The following is a 21,120-nucleotide window of genomic DNA, read 5'->3' as shown; positions in this document are numbered from 1 at the left end:
CACACCACCGTCTTATCGCTGTGAGGAGACGAACTATAACTTTTCATACAACATTAACTTTTGTTTATTTCAGGATGAAAACTCAAGAGGGTGAAACAGCCAAAGTTGGATGGAAAGTTGTATAATCCAATGTAATAACAGATGTACTATGTTATTACCTTGGATTACACTGTATAACTAGAACAGGCACTCATAGAGCGCATACCTTCGCCGCCACTACTTTTTTTGTTCTTGGTATGAGTGTGGGGAACTTGTTTCATATGAATGGTCTTATGACACAAACCACATATCTATAATGTCATGACCCCCCCCCCGACTTTCGGGGGCTACGGACTAAACAACAATCAACTCACGTCGTTTTGGCGAGTCTTCACTCGCAAGCTCGGTGAATACAACGTTTCAACAAGAGAAGGTAATCTCGTTTGATGCTAGTTTCATGCAAATCGAATAAGAATTGACTGAGTTATGCCGAAAACCGCATATTTTTCAAGGGCGTGACCCCCCCCCGACATTTTACCCCAACCGGTGACATGTGTTATGACGTCATTGTGTCACAAGATTGGGCATTAAATTCTGAACATTTTGGTGCTGGGTTCATGTAAAACGGACAAGAATTGACCGCGTTATAACAAAAACCGCATATTTTTCAAGGCCGTGACCCCCCTGACCTTTGACCCCTAACCGGTAACAAGAGTATGGGCGTCATTGTGTCATATTGCATATCACAAGATGAGGCATTGAATTCTGAACATTTTGGCGTTAGTTGCATGCAAATTGATTAAAAATTGACCGTGTTATCGTAAAAAGACGATTTTGACCTTTGTGTGACCTTGACCTTTGACCCGAACGATCCCAAAATCTAATCGAATGCTTCCTGGCTAATAACCAATCATCCCACCAAATTTCATGCAATTCGGTTTAATACTTTTTGAGTTATACGAATCACAAGATTACAAATAAATAAATAAATAAATAAATACACGCCGACCAAAACATAACCTTTCGCAGAATGCGAAGGTAATAATACAAGTTTGGAGAACTTTACTTTTTTATGTCCACAACTGCACGGTCTCCGGAGCTGTGAAGAGGGGTGTGCACAACTCATCTGTGAGTATTCGTTCACAGCCGCTAAATATCAACTCCCCCCCAAGTTGATGGTTCAGCCTGAGCTCTGATAAAAGTTAGAAATTGTAAAAAAGAAAATCACCACTGGACGATGCACATCCCAGAATGCCCTCTCTTGGCTGTCCAATATCTTCCTTTCCACCTTGTCTCTCTTCTTGTCCACCCTGTGAAACAATTTTGGAATATAATAATGAGTTCCCCTACAAGGATCTTCAACACAGGAGTAGGCCATTGGCCCATCAAGCCTGCACAATGGTTTAAATGCAAGAAAGGAAGCAGGACATGCCATTTTTTAAAGTCTTTGGTTTGACTCAACTTGGATTCAAACCACTGACTCCCAGACTCAGAGCAGGTGTTTTACCCATTACATCACCCACCAAGGCTAGTCAAAATCTAACAGTTTGATCACCACACTTTTTTGTATACATGATAGAGGCTCATTGAAGAGCTAGAGCAGAATGGAAGTGAACAAAGGGGAAATGGGGAAACACCAAAGGTGGTTTGTTGGAAACAACAAACACCAAAGGTGGTTTGTTGGAAACAACAAACCACCAACAACTAACAAACGAAAAGGGGAAAGGGAGGGGGGGATCACAATAACCTGAAAAAGGATTGCTTCGAAATGGGCTAATTTCAGGTAGAAGAGATGATGAGTATGGATGGAGGATGACCTGAGGAAGAGGTGAACAGCTGTCTTGAAGCACTGGAGGGAAGAATGGGACTGACCAGATGGGGAAGTTGGTTCCACAGGAGCGAGAAAAGAGAAACAAATGAATGAAGGTGGCCAATGAGGTTGGATTTTGGGAGTTTAACAAGAAGAGGGTTACAGACAGACCGTGTGCACCCTGCAGAAACCTGGAAGGGACAGAGCCAAGAGAGGGCAGAGGGCGCAAGACCAAAAAGGAGGCGGTAGAATACAGAGGCTCTTCTCTCCGAAGTGATGATCGATTATGAAGAATCTAACAGAAATATCAATTTGGTGAGATGTTGAGACGGTTGTTGAGCATAACTAATAAACTCCAAGAGGAATGAATGGCAAGAAGGTTTGACCAAATTATGGTCTCATAGATCATGAATGACTTCTTAAGTCAACATATCCTGTGGTAAAGCGTCAGGTTGTGTCGTCGTGGCATGTCGAAGGGGGATTGGGTCATCAGCATGAGAATAAATATTTAATTGAACATGGCAATGAATATAATCTTAACTATGTGAATAAAAGCAGTGAGAGGTGACAAAGAGGTATCGATGAACTCACTTGGCTTGTGCCTCGGCCTGCATGAAGATGAATTCCCACTTGCGTGCGAACAGTCTCTGAAGCCTTGCCAGGCTATCCTAAAGGGCAAGGAAAATCAGCAGAACGAGTCATATATCGGATGCATTCAGTTCCACACAGGTCCGTAACCATAATTGGATTTAAAGAGACACTGTGATGATTTTCAATTCAATCTATTAATTTCTATTGTGGAATTGTTCCATCCTAAGTATTGCTCAATATATCCAATAGAAACAATCTGTGGTTAAAGAGGGAGAATTAAATGCACCTTTCTCCACCCACAAGAGCTGTTATCGCCCAAGTGCATGCACTCCCCATGCCCCCCCCGACCCTCCCCCTCGATTGGTTAATTAAGGCAGTGCCATGTTCTATGTTCATTCACCCATCACCCTCTACCAAGCCAGTACACTGCACCGTTCAGATCCATAAGCACGGGCTCGGAAAATTCCAGATACATGTGAGATAGACCGATGATGTAATGGACTTCATAATGTTGTGGTGACATGAATAAGGTGTAACAGGTTTAAAATAGATTAGTTATAACATTAGTACATGTTCGGCTTAAGTGTGTGGTCTCTGTGTGAAAACGATAGAGCACGTTTCGAAGTTTGTTCAGGAGATGCTAATTATCACCCCTCCCCACCGTAATGTGTCTACAAGCGTCCCCACCAATCCCCCTTATTAATCATCTCAATCATTCCCGATGTAATCTGTCTATGTGTTTCTTTAAAAGTCAACTGAATCGCGATTGTGCGTTAAGGTAAGAATCACCAAAACCACCACAACCAACCGAAACCGCTCGCAACGGTAGGTGTATTGAGAGGCTCAAGAGGCCGGGTGGTGGACCAATCGGCACACAGTCGAAAGCTCGGAATAGCCGAGGGGTGGTGTCAATTCATGGCATTTTGGGATGAGCAGTTGGTTGGAGTACTTGAGACGAGTTGATTCATCGCAGTCAGAACAAGCAGTTGAAAGGAGAGGAGCTCGAGCGGCAATCAGAACAGGCAGCGAGTTGGCCTAGAGCAGGGGTGGGGAACCTCCGGCGTTTGGGCCGTATACGGCTTGTGAGACCGTTTGATCCGGCCCGCGAGGCAATTCATATATGGAATAGGCAAAGCCTAGAAGCGAACGTAGAATTCTTCTTACATTCACTTCTTAAATATATCAAATTAAAGTCTTTATGCTATGAAAAAATAAATATTACCTTAACATTACCTTCACAACAACTACACCGCCTAGAACAGGATCTCATCTAAAAAAAATAAATACTAGAAGCGAATGTACAATTCTTCTTGCATTCGCTTCTGACTTTACCTATAACTTGTTCACAACTGTATACGCAATTTCCGGTTACTTCGGCCTGGATTCGGGATCAGCGATCAAATAACGTAAATCATGATTAAAAATTATTTTTTGATGATGCGGGAGATATCTTTATTAAAATCAGTGGAGGAAATATACACCATGTCTGATATTATTTGGGTCTTTCATGTCTCCGACGATGCCTTTATCTCCCGGCATGCATCATTCCCCATGACAAAAACCGGAAACAAAAAAAAAAAACCAGAAACAAAACAAAAATGGAAGCAAAAGGGTCATAGCCAACCACACAGATTCCAAATTGCCATGGTATTGTGTTGTTGTTGTTGTTTCCTATTCTCTCATGTGCACGCGTTAAGTATGAAGCTCACTTCGTTCGCTAAAAATAAACAAAAGCAACCTCAGAAATACAAAACAAAAAAAAACTACAGACCGATTATTTTTTCCTAAAAAGATAAATTAAACGGACAGCTAAAAACGGACAGCTGTCATCTGTCTGTTTCACGTTCAGGTCAGTGAATGCAGCACGTGTGTAACGTAATGTGTGATCGCGTAATCTCATGTGTCATCATTTCATTCAGTATATGCAAACATGGCGACTAACAAGAAAAGAAAGGTAGATGCGGGATGTTGCACTTTCCAAAAGAAATGGGCAAACGATTATTTCCTTGTGGAAGTAAAAGGCAAGCCAGTATGCCGAGTTTGTCGGGAAGCACTCTTGGTGATGAAAAAGTCAAACCTCGAGCGTCATTACAGCTCGAAACGTGCTAAACTGGACGAGTTGAAAGGACAAATGTGCTTGGATAAAGTTAACGCTCTTCAGAGGAGTTTTGGTGCTCAACAAGCAGTCTTCATAAGACCACAATCTGACCGAGACAACACTACGCATGCTAGTTTTGTGGTGAGTGAGCTAATCGCTAAGAAGCTGATGCCGCATTCAGAAGGAGAATTTGTGAAGGAGTGCCTTGTTGCCGCTGCGGAGCTGATCGCACCGGATAAAGTAAAATTGTTCCAAAGTGTCAGTTTGTCTCAAAGAACTGTCTCAGATCGGATTACTGAAATGGCACAAGATATTGAGAAAACACTGAAGGACACCGCAAGAGATTTCCAGTTTTTCTCTCTGGCCTGCGATGAGACAACGGACATAACAAACACCGCCCAACTAGCCAATTTTGTGCGGGGGATTACAGCTGAGTTTGATACGAGCGAGGAGTGACTGTCTTTGGAAGCCACGCATGGCACCACCAAAGGTGAGGATTTGTTTGAGCAAGTTGTTTTGGCTATGAACAAATTCGAACTGCAGTTTGACAAGTGGCCTGTCCACGGATGGAGGCCCAGCCATGGTTGGCGCGCAAAAGGGATTGACTGCATTGGTTAAAAAAGAAATGAGTCATCTCAGTCTCGATCCAAGTGAGTTAGTTGTATGCCAGTGTATCATACACCAAGATAATCTGTGTGCACAGTCCCTGAAGCTCAAAAATGTGATGACAACTGTCGTTTCCACCATAAACGTCATCAAAAGCAGAGGGCTGAACAGCCGCCAGTTCAAGGAGCTACTGTGTTAACTCGAGTCAGAGTACGGAGATCTGGTTTACCACTGTGAGGTGCGGTGGCTGAGTCGCGGAAATATGCTCACACGGTTTTACTCACTGAGAGAAAAAGTGAAACAGTTCATGGAGATGAAGGGGAAACCTGTCATGGAACTGAGTGATAGCAAGTGGCTGTGTGATTTGGACTTCATGGTGGACATTACCAAGTACCTGTCAGAGCTGAAGATCAAGCTCCAAGGTCCCAACCAGCTTCTCAGCTCTCTGCAATCAAATATGAAATCATTTGAAGCTAAACTAAAGCTGTGGCAAGTGTAACTGGAAAGGGGGAAACACTGTCCACTTTCCCACTATGCAAGAACAAAAGCCTGCTGTGACATCTGAATATACTGATGGGTGTGCAAAACTCCTCCAGGCATTTGGAGAGAGGTTCCAGGACAAGAAAAGTAAACAAAGGGAACTGAACATATTTTCCACGCCGTTTCATGTGGAACCAGCTGATGTGCCTGACAACCTACAACACGAAATCATTGAGCTGCAAAGCAATGACGAGCTCAAAGCTCGGTACAACAACCTCCCTTTGCTCGAGTTCTACAAACTGTATGTACGTGCTGAGGATTTTTCCATTCTGAGGAGACGTGCACTGAAGTTTGCATCACTGTTTGGGACGATCTACAGCTGTGAGCAGTTCTTTTCAAAACTGACTCTTGCAAAGACTCGGTTCCGCTCAAGACTGACTAACCCAAACCTGCAAAACCAGCTGCGAGTAGCATCATCATCACTACCACCTGACACCAAACACCTCGCCAAAGAGAAACAGTTCCAGCCATCGCATTAGGTGAGTCCGATATATGTGTTCAATAATTTTGCATGGCCCTCGAAGGATGTTCTAAAAATCAAAATGGCCCTTGACAGGAAAAAGGTTCCCCACCCCTAGCCTAGAGCTTGGAGCGGGCAGCGAGCAGTGCTGAACAAACGTGCAGACTCCAAAAGACTATGAAGCCAGACACAGCCCGCCAGACCGTGTGTTCCTGCCCAATCTCTGCCAGAGTAGAACCCCCCGCTCTAACTGCAGCACCGTCTTCACACAGGCGTCACGTGTGGACAAGGTTTCTCTTCTGTTTTGTCACCTATCCCGGTCTTAATATCTGCGTGTGAAAGAGATAAGGTAACGCGATAAACCATCTAAGTTTCTGGGCGTGTCGATTATAATTTGTTGAGAGTGAATAATTATTGTGATACCTGTGCCTTTCTCCTTGTTCTCCCAGTTCCATTTTGCATAATAACATTGATTACCTTTGCCACTGAAGGTGGACAGAGGTTATGTTTTCACCCCTGTTTGTCTGTGAGCAAGATATCTCAAAAGGTTACGGATGGATTTGGACAAAACTTGCTGGGCAGGTTGAGTGCGTGACAAGGATGAATTGATGAGATTTTGGTGAAGATCCGAATCCGGATCTAGATCCGGCCTTTCAGTGGGATACAAAATGTAAACTGTTCAGCCTGGCGGTGGTATGTGCTCTCCAGAGTGCCATTCTTGTTAAACCTGTTACCATCATTGGAGTGTTAGCCTGATGCGTCGTTTGTGATTTGGAGTAATAACCACAGCATGGGTTTAACTCGCGGCCGTTGGAAATTTGGTGCAAAGTCCTAGTTGACAGGGAAATTACCATCGGGAACAGAATATCATTAGAGTTTCTGTACGTCGGAAACCAAAGAAAAGATCTGTTCAGCTTTCCCTGTGGATGGGGTACGGACTCAATAAACAATCCGTTGCTAAATTAGTGATTGGCCGGGGTGGAGGATTTGACCTCGAGTCTACCCCAGGTCCATTGTTCCAATATCATTCTCAGTTTATCTCCCAAGGGGAAAAACACATCGACAACAATACAATTCATTACAAGCAACTTTACACAAAGCACGATTCATGTTGTGTTCAACAATTGCAACGTGTGAGAAGATGATAAATGGGGCTTCTGGGATGCCCATTCAAATGAATGGGGAAAAAGGAAAAACTTTCTGACTCAAGCCACAAAAGCTCAAAATAGGAGACTGATTTTCTCCCCACCTATCCCTTCCCTCCCATACAAGCAAATGTAAAATTGAGACTTACTGATTAAAACACTTCTTCCCTTTCATATTTTCATTCCACTCAAAGAGCAAACCAACGAATATTTGTCCATGTTCTACTTTAGGGAATAACTTAATTTTCTTATAACATTCATTTCCATCGAGTATATTCATTTTATCTCTTCAAGCACGAAAGAATGGGCTATTCCTCCTTTGGTTTTGTAAAATGGGGAAGTGCTTTTAAGAGCACAGTCATTCTGTGAAAATGAGGAAGTATTCTGTGCCCATGTCCCTCATGGTTATCTATCTATAATTCCAGCAATGTGTGTGTGTGTGTGTGTGTACATGTGTGTACGTGTGTGTACGTGTGTGTACGTGTGTGTATGTCTTTGACTCGTGATTAAAAAAAAAAAAAAATTCAGTTTAAACACCTGTCTGGATGAACCAAACACACAACTTAATCTTCTGGAGGAATCTGACATGACACTAACTTCTGGAGGTAAAGGTTATATTTATTATTTTATTAATATAATCATCTTTTTCACAAATTTTTTTTTTTAATTTTCACAAATTTCCATTGAAAAAAGGCAGTGTTGTGTGAATCTAATGTGTAGTTCATGCGGAAACCGGCAAATTATTATTATTATTATTATTATTATTATTATTATTATTATTATATTGGCAGTCTCCGGATTTTTCCGTCAGTTGTCGGCCCAAGAATACTCAGGTATTTCCGTCAATTGTTTCCGTCAGTTGTCGCCATTTCCATCTAGGTTACACACTGCCATCCACCGGATGGCCGTCATTGGCTGTCACTTGAGGCGCGTGGGGGGGGGGGGGACACCAGAGACATGGTAGACACCGGGGACATTTCAAACCCGGTGCAATTGTATACCAGCGCACGCGCTGTAAAAATTAATTTCCTTGAATGGACTGAAAACTTTGATGGTTATCAATTGGACAATGGAAAAACAATTTACTACGATCTCAAAATAATGTGGCTCAGGAGGTGGACAAGAACATTGAGAGAAGTTTATCATTTCATTTCTGCTCAACAAAGACACTTCAACCAAGAACCAAGTTCCAAGTTATTCTTTGAGAATATACTTGATGGAAATGAATGTTATAAGAAAATTAAGTTATTCCCTGAAGTAGAACATGGACTAATATTCGTTGGTTCGCTCTTTGAGTGGAATGAAAATATGAAAGGAAAGAAGTGTTTTCATCAGTAAGTCTCAATTTTACATTTGCTTGTATGGGAGGGGGAGGAAATGAGTTTCAGTTTTACATTTGCTTGTATGGGAGGGAAGGGGATAGGTGGGGAGAAAATCAGTCTCTTTTGAGCTTTTGGGGTTTGAGTCAGAAAATTTTTCCCTTCCCCCCCATTCATTTGAATGGGCGTCCCAGAAGCCCCATTTGTCATCTGCTCATGTGACGTCACTGTAACTCAACATCAGAGAATTGGTGCATGATCTATTGGTCTGGAGCTCAACCAGTAATCGACTTGCGTACAAACTTACTGCTTCATAATCAGCCAGTTCTAGTCTTGCTTTGTTCTGCATAGCTCTTTTGCAAAGATACACAGCTGAAACACATCACAGAGCATGCAATCAATGATGGGGGCTACTTCATCAACCCCGATGTCATGGAGTCAGAATCACCGCCATTGGTGAGCCATTGTAATGCATGGGTGTCACTGAAAGTTTCTGATCAGTAAAGTTGTGGTTCAATTACATATTCTGTTGTAATACCATAGTCTATGTTCTGGGGTTCCCAGCAGTTCGACAGCCAAAAGTAAGGGGTCTGCAGACAAAAACAGCACAAAAACTATTTTTATCGTCACTTACAAAGCAGGTTGCATATCATGAACTACCAAACTCCATGTCGATTGACAGATGCAGCGTATTATTTTGTTCATTGAGGTGGCAGAGGTAATCCATCCATCCATTGAGACCATACTCTGTGCAGAGCATTGGTGCTGCCTAAGCAGTCTCCTTGGCTATTGGGCACAATCCTGGACGGGTCGCCACTCCGACACAGGATACCAGGAAGCTGGCACTCATTTTGCCGAGTTCAGAAGGATGACAGGCAATAAAACCCCACCTGGTATTAATTCAACACCCGAGTGGGATTTGAACTCAGGATCCTCGGATCCTGAATGATGAACGTAATATTTTGTGAAAATGTTGTTTTGTTCTTTGGGGAAAGGCTTGATATTATTTTAAAAGCAACTGCCTTCATTATTAAACAGAGAAAACGTACATGATTAGAACACAAACAAATCCACACAGAGGCAGATTAGGTGACATTAAAGAGTTTGATTTGGTTTTAAGTTCACAATCCAAGTAAAGTATTGAGTTTTAAAATAACAAGTCTGAAGACGACGATGGTTCACGAGCGTTATTTGACGATGTAGATTGCTTCAGAAGTCAAGGATGAGACAATGTGATAATGTTTGACCAAGTTATAAAAATGATCAACATGATGTGGTAGGGGTGACGGGTTATTTGCTGCAAAATGTCGAAAATCCGGTTTCGTTCAACAACTTTAAAAATTTGACCTTTGCATAACCGTTAAAGGTCCCAAAACAATGTTGTGGACATTACAATAAGGAAACAGGATACGTGCTATAGCTTAATGGAGTTAATTCGTCAAAGAAGGTCGAAAACCCAGTTCGATTCCCACAACTTTGAAAATTTGACCTTTGTGAACTTTAAAGGTCAAAGGTCAAGGATTATGACCTTTGGTGCAAAACTTCTTCTGGAACATTCCAGGAACAATATAACGTCATATAGGCTATATGGCATTTCACACTCATCGGATTACCCATACTTTGATGAAATCAGCGTAAAAACAAACTTGAAGGGGGCGCCACGGGCAAGGTGTTCGAGATAGAGCAAAATGGTTTCAAGAGTTGAGGTGGGGAATGACCTCAAGATTATGCATAAAAAATATTATCATCCTAGCTCTCAAAGTTTGGGCGGTCATCTGATTTTTATGTCAAAATTCGAAATTTTCTAAGTTCATGACCTTGTGACCTTGAGACCTTGGGACTAAAATGAAAAATCGAGCTCCGTGGGGCTATGCAGGTGCCATTGGGCTAACCAAATACCGAAACCCCTGTCAGATTCGACAAACCCCTCGGAGAAGATGCAAATTGAAATCGGCTTCCCCCTAAAAACACAATTCGCAATTTTCTAAGTTTGTGACCTTGTGGCCTTGACCTTGGGACGAAAATGAAAAATCGAGCTCTGTGGGGCTATGCAGGTGCCATTGGGCTAACCAAATACCGAAACCCCTGCCAGATTCGACAAACCCCTCAGAGAAGAATTTTTTATGTCAAAATCGCAATTTTCTAAGTTCGTGACCTTGCGACCTTGATCTTGGGACGAAAATGAAAAATCAAGCTCCGTGAGGCTATGCAGATGCCATTGGGCAAACCAAATACCAAAACCCCTGTCAAATTCAACAAACCCCCTAGGAGAAGATGCAAATTGAAATTGGCTACCCCCTAAAAACACGTTTTGTGGGTGTAGCTCCGCCCATAATGGGCACACCACGCCCATTTTCAGGAAAACACAACTAGATCATGATATAAACCTCCCACCAAAATTTCATCAGGATCGGATCAAAACCCACGGAGCTATGCCCAGGACAGACAGACAGACAGACAGACAGACAGACAGACAGACACACAACAATAACGAATATAGTGGTGACTTATATTTTTTGTGAAAATATTTTTTCATGAACCAAAAATGTAATTATCTATGCAGATGTAGAGGGCAAAGCAGACTGTTGCAGCATAAATCTAGATAGTTGTGGACAAAGACAAGCTGTTGGTGATCTACCTGGAACATATCTTTCAATGCAAGTCAACCCCATGCTCTCACTCTCTCTGCAAGGATTGGAGCTTCTGAATCCTACACCACCCAGTCTTCTTACGTGGTCAACTCCTGGAAGTGGGCCAGTCCCTGGAGTCTGGCTTCTCTAAGGCTGATCAATGTTTCCGTATTATCCACAGAGACAAATCCATTCCGATCTGCTGAGAGCTCATTACAGTGTTAAGGCCTTCATCTAAAGCATCATGGAGTATGGGTCCTCACTCTGTGCTGGTGCTGCTGCTTCCCATCTTGCTTCCCTGGGGGCAATCGAGTCCAAGATTTTCTGCGCAATTGGCATTTCTCAGCAGGAGGCCAAGACCTGAAGTTTGCTTCTAGCCCATAGCAGGCAGGATGGTGCACTCTCAGATGTCTGTGACCTAACTTCTGGCCTCGCTCATTCATCCATCTTTTCCCACAGTCCCACACCCAGGCTGCACCACAATGATAACACCATGCATCCTCGTCAACTCGGGTCACACCACACATTTTTCCTCAGGTCAAAGTTCACCTCCATTCCTTAATTCCTCTCTTCTAGAATTTGTGGAATCGACTCCCTGCATCTGTGGTCTTGAGTTCGTCCCTCCCTCTAGTCGTTCAAGAGTGGTGCCCAAATTTACCTCATGCTTTATCCCACACCCACTCCTGATGATCCACTCACAACTCCCCTCCCATACTCCCCACTCCCATCCCTTTCATGTCTGCCACCCATGTGTAGTGGCTTTGTCTCCCTGTTCCCCTTTGATCATCTGTCAGTCTGTGAATCCCTGCTGTCTTCTGTTGTTTTGTTCCTCCATGAGCCAAGATTTCTGGGCAAATAAAATAACAATCACAGCCATGACAAAGCTGTGTCGGTTAAACTTAGTTGTGGAACTTAGTTGAACCAACACGTAGGGTTCACTTGGCTGTGCCTGGATGGGTTAATGGGTAGAGGAGTCGCCTATCCAGGTTCCTCCTGTTGACTCCATCTTTGCTCTTTACTTCTTTGGGTTCCTTCTGATGACTAACACAGTACAATATTTGGTCTTCCATTTGATAATGGTGAATTGAAATTAGGGCGTTTGTCAAACTGTTCACTGCCTTGAATGAACTGCTTGAAGTTATCTTTCTCTGCAGATAAATCTCATGCAAAAGTTTTTAAAAAACACAAGATGAATATACTTACAAGGAAGTGATGAGGTACATGAAGACACAAGACATACAGATAAAAGACTACCGACACCACTTTGACAAAGCACGACATTTAAATAGGTTATGTTGAAAAGATTGTCAGAAATTGGGTCTTCAGATTCAACAAAAAGATATTGCAATCCTGTTTGCCAAGTTACTAGCCCATGCAAATAGCTTTAAACCAGTATTTTATAGTTTTGGCCTGTCATCCTTCCGAGGTCGGCAAAATGAGTGCCAGCTTGCTGTTATACTGTGTAGGAGTGATGACCCGGCCAGGATTATGTCCAATAGCCAAGGAGACTGCTGAGGCAGCACCAACGCTCTGCACAGAGTGTTCTCTCGTTCTGTCTCTCTGTCTCAATATATATATATATATATATATATATATATATATATATATATATATATATATATATATATATATATATATATATATGAATGTCCTGTTGATTCCATTCATCATTATACCTGTCTGCCGACGCACATAAACACCAGCAAGACAAGTTGTTCATTCTACTTGGATTCCAATACTTTGATAGGATGTTTACTTCAGGAGGAAAGTAGATATTTGATAAAAACATAACGTAAACAAAACTAAGGAGTTCATAGAACATGATACCCCACACCGTGATCATGTAGCATATATACTTCAATTTTAATAAAATAATGATTTTAAAGATCGTTTTAAAAATTCAGAAGTCTACTGATGCAGCCATATTGGCAGAGTCTTCTTCACCACAATGCTGTCCCTCTCATTATATATATATATATATATATATATATATATATATATATATATATATATATATATATATATATATATATATATATATATATATATATATATATATATATATATATATATATATACACACACATACATACACACATCATGGTTCGAGGAAGTATTATGAAGGCGATTTCTGTTCTACAGTGTTCACGCATATAATTCAACTTTATTTTTTATTATTATCTTGCCAAAACGAAGTTTTTGCAAGATCTGTTACTTGGTAAGTTTTTTTGTTTGTTTGTCTGTAATCATTGGATTTTTCACCTTTATATCACTCTGTAGAGCACAATTCTCATCGGAAACTTTTGTGGGTACACATATCGTGGTATTATTACAATGCCCTTCAGCACACATAAAGGTCAAGGTCAAAGGTCAAGGTCACTTTGCGGTAAATCATGGAGGTCGCCGAAACCCTTATTTTTTGAGTAATTTTAATCGAATCATCTCCAAACTTTATGGGAATGTAGTTTATGGTCTGGCACTCAGCTGATTAGTTTTTGGTGGCGATTGGCCTTGACCTTCATGGTTAGCGCCTAAGGTCGAAATATTTTGACCCCAAGGTCAAATTTTGAAATCTTAGGTACCATATCGTGTAATACCTCATATGAAAACCCTTGATGAGTGCTTTCCAGATCTGTAACAAGTTTGACACTATGACGTCATTTGATAACATCATGACGAAAAAATGGATTTTTTTTTCATGGTCACTCTGTAGAACGATTCTCATCGGAATCTCTCGTAGTCACACGTGGTCACCTTTTGGCAAGACATTGGTTTTTTATTATTATTTTTGGATGCCATGTCGAGGCTCGTGTAAGAGCTAATACACAGAAACATATAACAAGGCAGGAGACAAGAGGGGCGGGAGAGGGAAGCACAAAATAATGGGGAACAGAGACAATCGGATATCCGTGGAAGGGAGAGGGATAGAGCAGGGTACACAGGGTAAACAAAACGGTACTACAGGGACTTTCAGGAAGGAAAACGGGGAATATGAAGGACGTGGGATTGGGATGGATTAACAGGGGTAGTGAAGATCAAAATTTTGGATGGGGGAAGATAAGAGATGGCCGTGAACAGCTGTTTTGAAGACTTGGAGGGAAGAGTGGGATTGAAGAGGGTGTGGGAGTTTGTTCCAGAGGTGGGAAAAAAGAGGAATGAAAGAGTGAAGGTGAGCAGTGGTTCTTGATTTTGGCAGTTTCACCAGAAGGGGGTTTTTGGTGGACCATGAGCGCCCTGAGGAATCTCTCGTAGGGGGGACAGATTACAAACAGAGCAGTGAGTGCAAGGCCGGAGAGGAGACGGTAGAAGACCGAAAGACCACCGACCTGCCTTCGGTGAGAGAGTGAGTGGCCCAAAGACTCAGTCTCACCACGGGAGATACCATTGATCCTAAATTTAAATAAAAGGTTTAATGGGGTTTAAAGGCATATAAATTAATAAATTAATTCAGGGCTTTTAAAACCAGTGTCCTTTATGACATCCTTAAAAACAGTAAGTTTCCTGTTTAGAATGATTTTCAATATTGATTGACTCAAGCCAGACGGAGTAAAAATATTATTTTAAACCTCTTTATGCATGCGCGATTGGGACAAATTCAGAGCCGAAGTATGGTAAAACATCATACTTGTCATCCTATTCATGCTCTGATTTGTGTTCCAAATATAACATTCAATTTAAATAAGTTGTTCCTGCATCATAAACTAATGATCATGAACTGATAAGACAGACGGACGTGCAGACATGAACCAATTGGTTAACTCCGCTTTCCGGTACACGTGTGCCGGGTAAATATACGTGTATACACATGTGTATATGCTGATTGTAGCCAAATGCACCACACCTGGAAGCGATAAAAAGTACCATCCTCTGTTAAAGTGAGCACGTGGTCAGAGATGGGAAAGAAATATCCATGTGCTGCAAGGAGTGTGCCGAGGTGCAAGGCTTCAACTGGAAAATGCAAGACGTGGGGAGGAAGCATTACTCTGGATAGTGGAGGGGTGAAAAAGAAAGAATGAGGGGTGAGGGTTATGAAAAATCAATAATAAAGTCAATAAACAAAGTGAATATAGAATGGGGATGGAAGATGAACGTCACGTCGAAAGGAGAGAGAAAAGGAAGGAAACGGAGATGGTACCAAGAAATACAAGTGAAAAAAATGAATCTCATTTTAGCAGAACATTTTCATTTACCTCTTTGATTACATTGGTAAGGCTTTTGGTAATTTAATAAGAAATTTAATAAACAAAAGCCAATAACTGTGTTAACTGCTGTGGGAAACTACATGTGGCTGACGTTTCGAGCGTTCGTCTTTTGTACGGGAGAAAAAGGAGGTTTTCACTGAAATAAAAGACACCTGTGTACACAGACCAAATGAATCCTTTAAAATAAAATTAAAATGTTAATAATATGGTCACATTATAAACACATTTTCATTATCCTTGGGCAAAGAATCTCGCTCTTCAAGCATAATGAAATTAATAGCTGATGTGTGATTAAGAATCAGCAAATGATATTCAGCCAAGTTGAAGCAGCACCATTTAGGACGTGCTAAGAGTGGTCACATACCTTCTAACAGACAAAGGTAACCACCCATAAGACAGATGTTTGGAGAATCAAGAAAGTTTAAAATACCGACATATTGCACGAGATTTTGTTTGTTAAACAATTCCAAAACAGTGAAGGACGAGGTCGAAGTGAAGATGATGATGTGTGCACCTATTCTTTTAAAAAAATAATAGGGGCAGTGCCCCTGTGCTCACCTAGTGGAACCAGGGAACCACTGGTAGGCATGCATTATGCACAAAATATGTAAATTATCTCATAATTTGAACAAACTTGTGAAAGCACCATGCAGAGATGATTCCTACCAAGTTACATCTAAATCGGGTGAATACTTTTTGAGAAGAAGTCAAAAGTAGCAATCCCAGAATCATAATGACCTTTGACCGTTAAATTGACCAACTTAATTTGCAAAAAAAATTGTTGTGATTTGCAATGCATCAGGAGGCCTTGGTCCTTGGAAGTTCTACAAAACTTGGTGAAAATATGAATATTCGTTTTATTATCACGGGTGATGAGGATTGTGGTGAAGTTTCATCGAAATTGTGTGCGTAGTTTAGGAGAAGAAAGCAAATACCTATTTTGGGGAGCGGGGGGAGGGGATCAAACCTGGACCCAATTGGACCCCCATAGAGAGCAAGACACTAATTTTTTTTAATGTCGTGAACACATCATGAGTGATGAAGGTTGTGGTCAGGTTTCATCAAAATTGTGTGTGTAGTTTCAGAGAAGAAGGTCTGAGTGCTTACTGGTAGAGGACCCCACCATTGAGTCCGTGACCAAGTTTCCGGGACAAATTTTTCAATGCAGATTCTGGTAGATGAGGCCAAAAAAAGAAATTTTAGCGAGGGTACCCCTCTCAAAAGTGCGGGCTAACTCCACCAGGGGGAGAAATTCAAAGTGGCCGTCCAAAATCAATATTGTGGTTTAATTTCACTTCTAATTAGTCTAGAACATTCGTTTTGGTGTCTAAATCTATGTTTTTGGGGTCAAGGATTTCAAATCTAACCATAATAATTATGTATATGCAACACCAGAGGGCGTTTTACAATATATATGCCTATACGGAGACTTTTTTGTCAGTTTTGGGGCCGACATTACACTATGGTCAGATTTAAATACTTATTATTATGGATGTAATTCTATAAACCAGCTGGCAAGTCTATATCTGCAGTGCATGTACAAAATCGTAGTCCAGTACCTACCGGTTTCTCGATGACAAAGTCGAGATGACGTAGAAAATTTAAAATGACCTGACAGGCCTTGCAAGCATCTCTTAAACTTTTGTTCAATCATGTTGTTCATTGATGATACATATCCTTATCATTGTTAAGTCACAAACACATCCAAAATGTAATTAATTATATATTTAGTTAATAAATCATTGACACCACCAAAGATACGACTTTATATTTACTAAAATATATAATAAAGCATTATATAATGTTCAGTTTCAAGTTGATATTTTATTTAATAACAAGTAAGGTTCTAAATTTCGTAATAGATTACATGATACATAATTTACCTAATGCATGACATTTTTTTGCAGATGGCAGATAGCAGAGAAAGCAGAGGGAAGAAACGAGGGAGTGAAGAAATTGGCATTTGCATCCTTTTCCAAGGAGACTGCGATGAAGACAAGAGTAACACGCCAATTGAAGCCTGGGAAACATTGAAAAATCACGCTAAGAACTGGGAGGGACTAGATAAATATGGCTCAGTGTATGATGAGGTTGAATGGGAAAATGGTCTTCAAGGAGTCTTTTACCACAAACTGTGTAGGGCCCAAATTGCTAGTAAAGACAAGTTTCCAAGGCCCATAAATGAAAAAAATCTGAAGAAAAAAGTTCTGAAAATTGTCCTGATCGTCAGATACCTTCGTCATCTAATAATCTGGAAAACACAGTTTCAAATCAGCGAAAGTTACGTTCCAGCTTTGGTGAATTGCATGATAAAAACTTGTGTGTCTGGTGTATGCTGCCTGAAGACACAAAGCATCCTGGGAGAAACAAATGGCACATCATCCAGCAGTGGGATGCGTGGAATGTTGTCAAATGTCATACAGTTTACCTTGAAGATGAAAGTATGAGAAACAGACTCATAGCTTTGATAGACTCTACTCCTGACCCATTTGCAGCTGAGATTCGCTATCATCGCTCTTGCTGGAATAAGTATATTCCACGTAAATCAGATGACTTGACTGATCAGCAATTTCACCTGAATTATATTCACCCATCCGAGGTTAAACAAAAATTCTTTCAGCATGTCCGAAGTGTTATCTTTGAACAACATGAGTTTCGCACTTTACAAAGTCTGCTTAATGATTATACCAGAATACTCAACAACTTTAGATTTACAACTACTGTGAAGTCCTCTACACTGCAATCAATGATGCAAGACGAATTTCATGGGAAAATAGGTTTTCATGACCGACTGCAAAAGAACAGAAGCTCACTCGTTTTGGACCTGTCAGCGGGAGGATCATATGTTGAAGCAGCACTTAACTGTTGTGGTATCAGTGATGAGGAATAATTTGAAGCAGCTGCTCAAAGGCTGAGAGCTAAATTTGCTAAAGGATCTAAATTGCCATGGCCACCACACGTCGAGCAGTTAGTAGAAAAGGAAGAGCAGCAACAAGTCTTAATGCACTTTCTGAAAAAGTTGAGAAAAGGTCAAAGGTACACTGCAGACGATCAGTGTGAAGACCCTTCCTTGATCGCACTAGCATCAGTGCTTGAATCTTTCATCTCAGGTACCAGAACATCTTTTCAGGTACAACTTTCAGTAACAATGCATGCTCTCACGAGGAGCAGGGAAATTGTTGACCTCCTTAAACGCTTCTCCTTTGGCACAAGTTACAAAGACGCACTGCATTTATATGACGCATGGGCAAAACATGATATCACAGAAAACAACATTTGCCCAGAAGAACTTTCTCAGGATACTCCAGGTGCTGCAACCATGGACAATGATGACTTCTCACATGACACACTGACTGGTACTAATACATCTCATCATACAAATGTTATGTTTGTATCGCCGGAAAACATTATCAATGTTCCACCTGGCCCAGAGGTGGCCCTTCAGATCCCCAAGTCTGCAGAAGTCAAGCCGTTATGTCTGAATCAGCATGTTATTCAGCCCTACACCACAATGAAACGAGGTGTACCAGCTGTACGACCAGAACTAGACTTGACACCACAAAACACTGATATGCAGCGAAAGAGAGGGGTCATTCATACACTTGTATGGCTTGATGGAAACTACTCTGACAAGTCCCCTAAGTCACAGCCAGTGGGTGCTTTTGCTGGTTTCCAGATGACAGTTCAACCTGTTGTGACAAAAAGTAAGCCATACTACTTCTTTACATATCCAAGTCCTCCTAACAAGATGGTAGTACATGAGGCAATGTGCAGAGTCGCTGCAGCAGCAAAAGCCAAGAACATGCCTTTCATTCTGTTGGTTGGTGATCAACCTGTGTATGCCCACATTGTGCAGATCAAGTACGAACATCCAGAGGAATTTGGTGCCATCTTTCCCTTCATTGGGCCTTTCCACATGCATTTCTCCTTCATATCTGCCATGAACAAACGGTTTCAGGGATCAGGCTTGTCAGATCTATTAGTGGCAGCAGAAGTAATTGCAGACGGCTCAGTGGACCAAGCTTTAAAGGGCAAGCACTATAAACATGGTATGAGGTGTCTAAGACTGATATACGAGACCCTTATGAGACAAATTGTCCAAACTGGAGCAGAAAATGGCAACACAGTACAATCAGATGCAATAAAAGCAAGTCTGCAGGTACTTCAGGACAAATCAACCTCTGATGAAGAACGTCAACGTGCATATGTGTTCCTGGAAGGAGAGCCAGAAGTTATGAGTGTAGTCTCTCAGGAATTAGAAAGATTGGAAAGCAGTGACAGCCCAATGACAAGGCTCTGGTTGAGTTTCCTGAACATGATTGAAATTCTAATGATGAATTTCTATGCCTTGAGAACACAGAACTGGGGCGAGTTCAAGGCATCTGTCAGACTTATAATTCCATGGCTGCAAGTGCATGATAACACAAACGATGGGAGATGGCTGGTAGAATTCTGGCTGGAAATAGAAAGTCTTCCAGAAGACAAGGCTCAGTTTATGGCAGGTGGTCTGTTTGCCCAGTCCATGGCAGGAAAACCATATTCTTGTCTGCCCCTTGACCTGTGGATTGAGATGAGTATGAACAAGGGTTCAAAGTTGAAGGCTGGATGGCTTAAGATTTTGAAGAATGAGAAAATGCTGCTCACACATACCCGTACAGTAAGCAGTGTCAACAGGGTCAGGTCATCCTTGCATGGAATTGCCCAATCCAGTGAATCTGAACAAGCACACGGTGAAAATACTAGAAATTGACTGGAACTTGATGAACAGGCTGTACAGGATTTGCAAATGTGTATGAATGAATTTGAATGTGACCCTTTCAATGTGGAAAACACAGAGCTGAGATCTCTAATGTCTGGTGTTCCTGCTTCAGATGACCTTATCAAGGACTTTGAGTCAGCTTGGGATGATGGAGAAAATCAGTTCTCAGCATTTTGCAAAGATCGAATGTTCTCAGCAACCAAGTCTTTCCATGCAAGTGTCATGAAGAATTCTAGAACAAGCTTCAGCAATCCTCCACCAACAAATGAACAAAAAGACAAAAGACCTGCAAAATCTGAAGAAATGGAGAACAAAGCAATGGCATCCATCATTGCAATGGCTGAGAAACATAACAAAAAATTTGTTTGGGCAGATGTAATGGAGTACAGAGTCACTGATGAATGCTTATGAATCTTTAACATAAATGGCACAATGAGGAAAACTCAGAAGTCAAAGCTGATTGAAGTCCTCGACTTGGAAAGCCTTCAACATGTCCCAGGTGATTACGTAGCCATAATTGACACGGGCTTCATGTGGGGGTTATCTCTTCCATCAGCTGAACAACGGAATAAACATGATGGCGAGGTGTTCACTTGGTCTGAGTATGCTTCAAACATGCTCTCTTTAATACTGTGGCGTCACACATCCACTGCCACACTTATCCTGGTGAATGATCCTTATGACTTACCATATACTATTAAGGACAGTGAGAGAAGTATGCGAGCAAGTAAAAATGGTAACGGACGATTCAGAAACATTTTCATCAGAGCAGAGGAAAACTTCCCATCACCAAAATTACTTTCTGACCTCTTCAGTCATCCTAGCAATAAACAGAGGTTGCGAGTATTTCGAAAGAACCAGTTCAGAATTATGTCAACCAGCCTCACAAACAAAGAACTGATTTACTCCGTCGGGCCTGACTGTGAGAATCTCACCAGAGGGGTTAAAGTGTTTGACTATAAGTGCAATCACATCGAGGCA

The 21,120-nt window shown here is 41.4% G+C and overlaps 1 protein-coding gene across 11 annotated transcripts in view; it reads right to left on the bottom strand.

The window, feature by feature from the left end:
* The window catches only part of LOC147020482 (regulator of G protein signaling 7-like), a 151,539-nt gene that overhangs the window by 67,347 nt on the left and 63,072 nt on the right, over window positions 1-21,120 (bottom strand). For 6 of the 11 annotated variants that reach the window (XM_085895845.1, XM_085895849.1, XM_085895847.1 and 3 more), the window contains 5 exons: window positions 15,020-15,126; window positions 9,087-9,138; window positions 8,856-8,920; window positions 2,381-2,457; window positions 1,208-1,289 (listed from right to left, as the gene is read on the bottom strand). In XM_085895845.1, the coding sequence (XP_085751971.1) occupies window positions 1,208-1,289; window positions 2,381-2,457; window positions 8,856-8,920; window positions 9,087-9,138; window positions 15,020-15,126 (383 nt within the window). Of the gene's footprint in view, window positions 1-1,207; window positions 1,290-2,380; window positions 2,458-8,855; window positions 8,921-9,086; window positions 9,139-15,019; window positions 15,162-21,120 lie in introns of all 11 variants that reach the window. The other 5 variants (XM_085895853.1, XM_085895854.1, XM_085895855.1 and 2 more) reach the window with 2 other exon arrangements.

Source organism: Eptatretus burgeri, chromosome 9 (assembly GCF_056783735.1).
Source record: "Eptatretus burgeri isolate ZD-2024b chromosome 9, Ebu_testis_v1, whole genome shotgun sequence".
Lineage (NCBI taxonomy): Eukaryota > Metazoa > Chordata > Myxini > Myxiniformes > Myxinidae > Eptatretus > Eptatretus burgeri.
The sequence above is the reverse complement of the archived record's forward strand: the minus strand, read 5'-3'. Positions and strand labels throughout refer to the sequence as shown.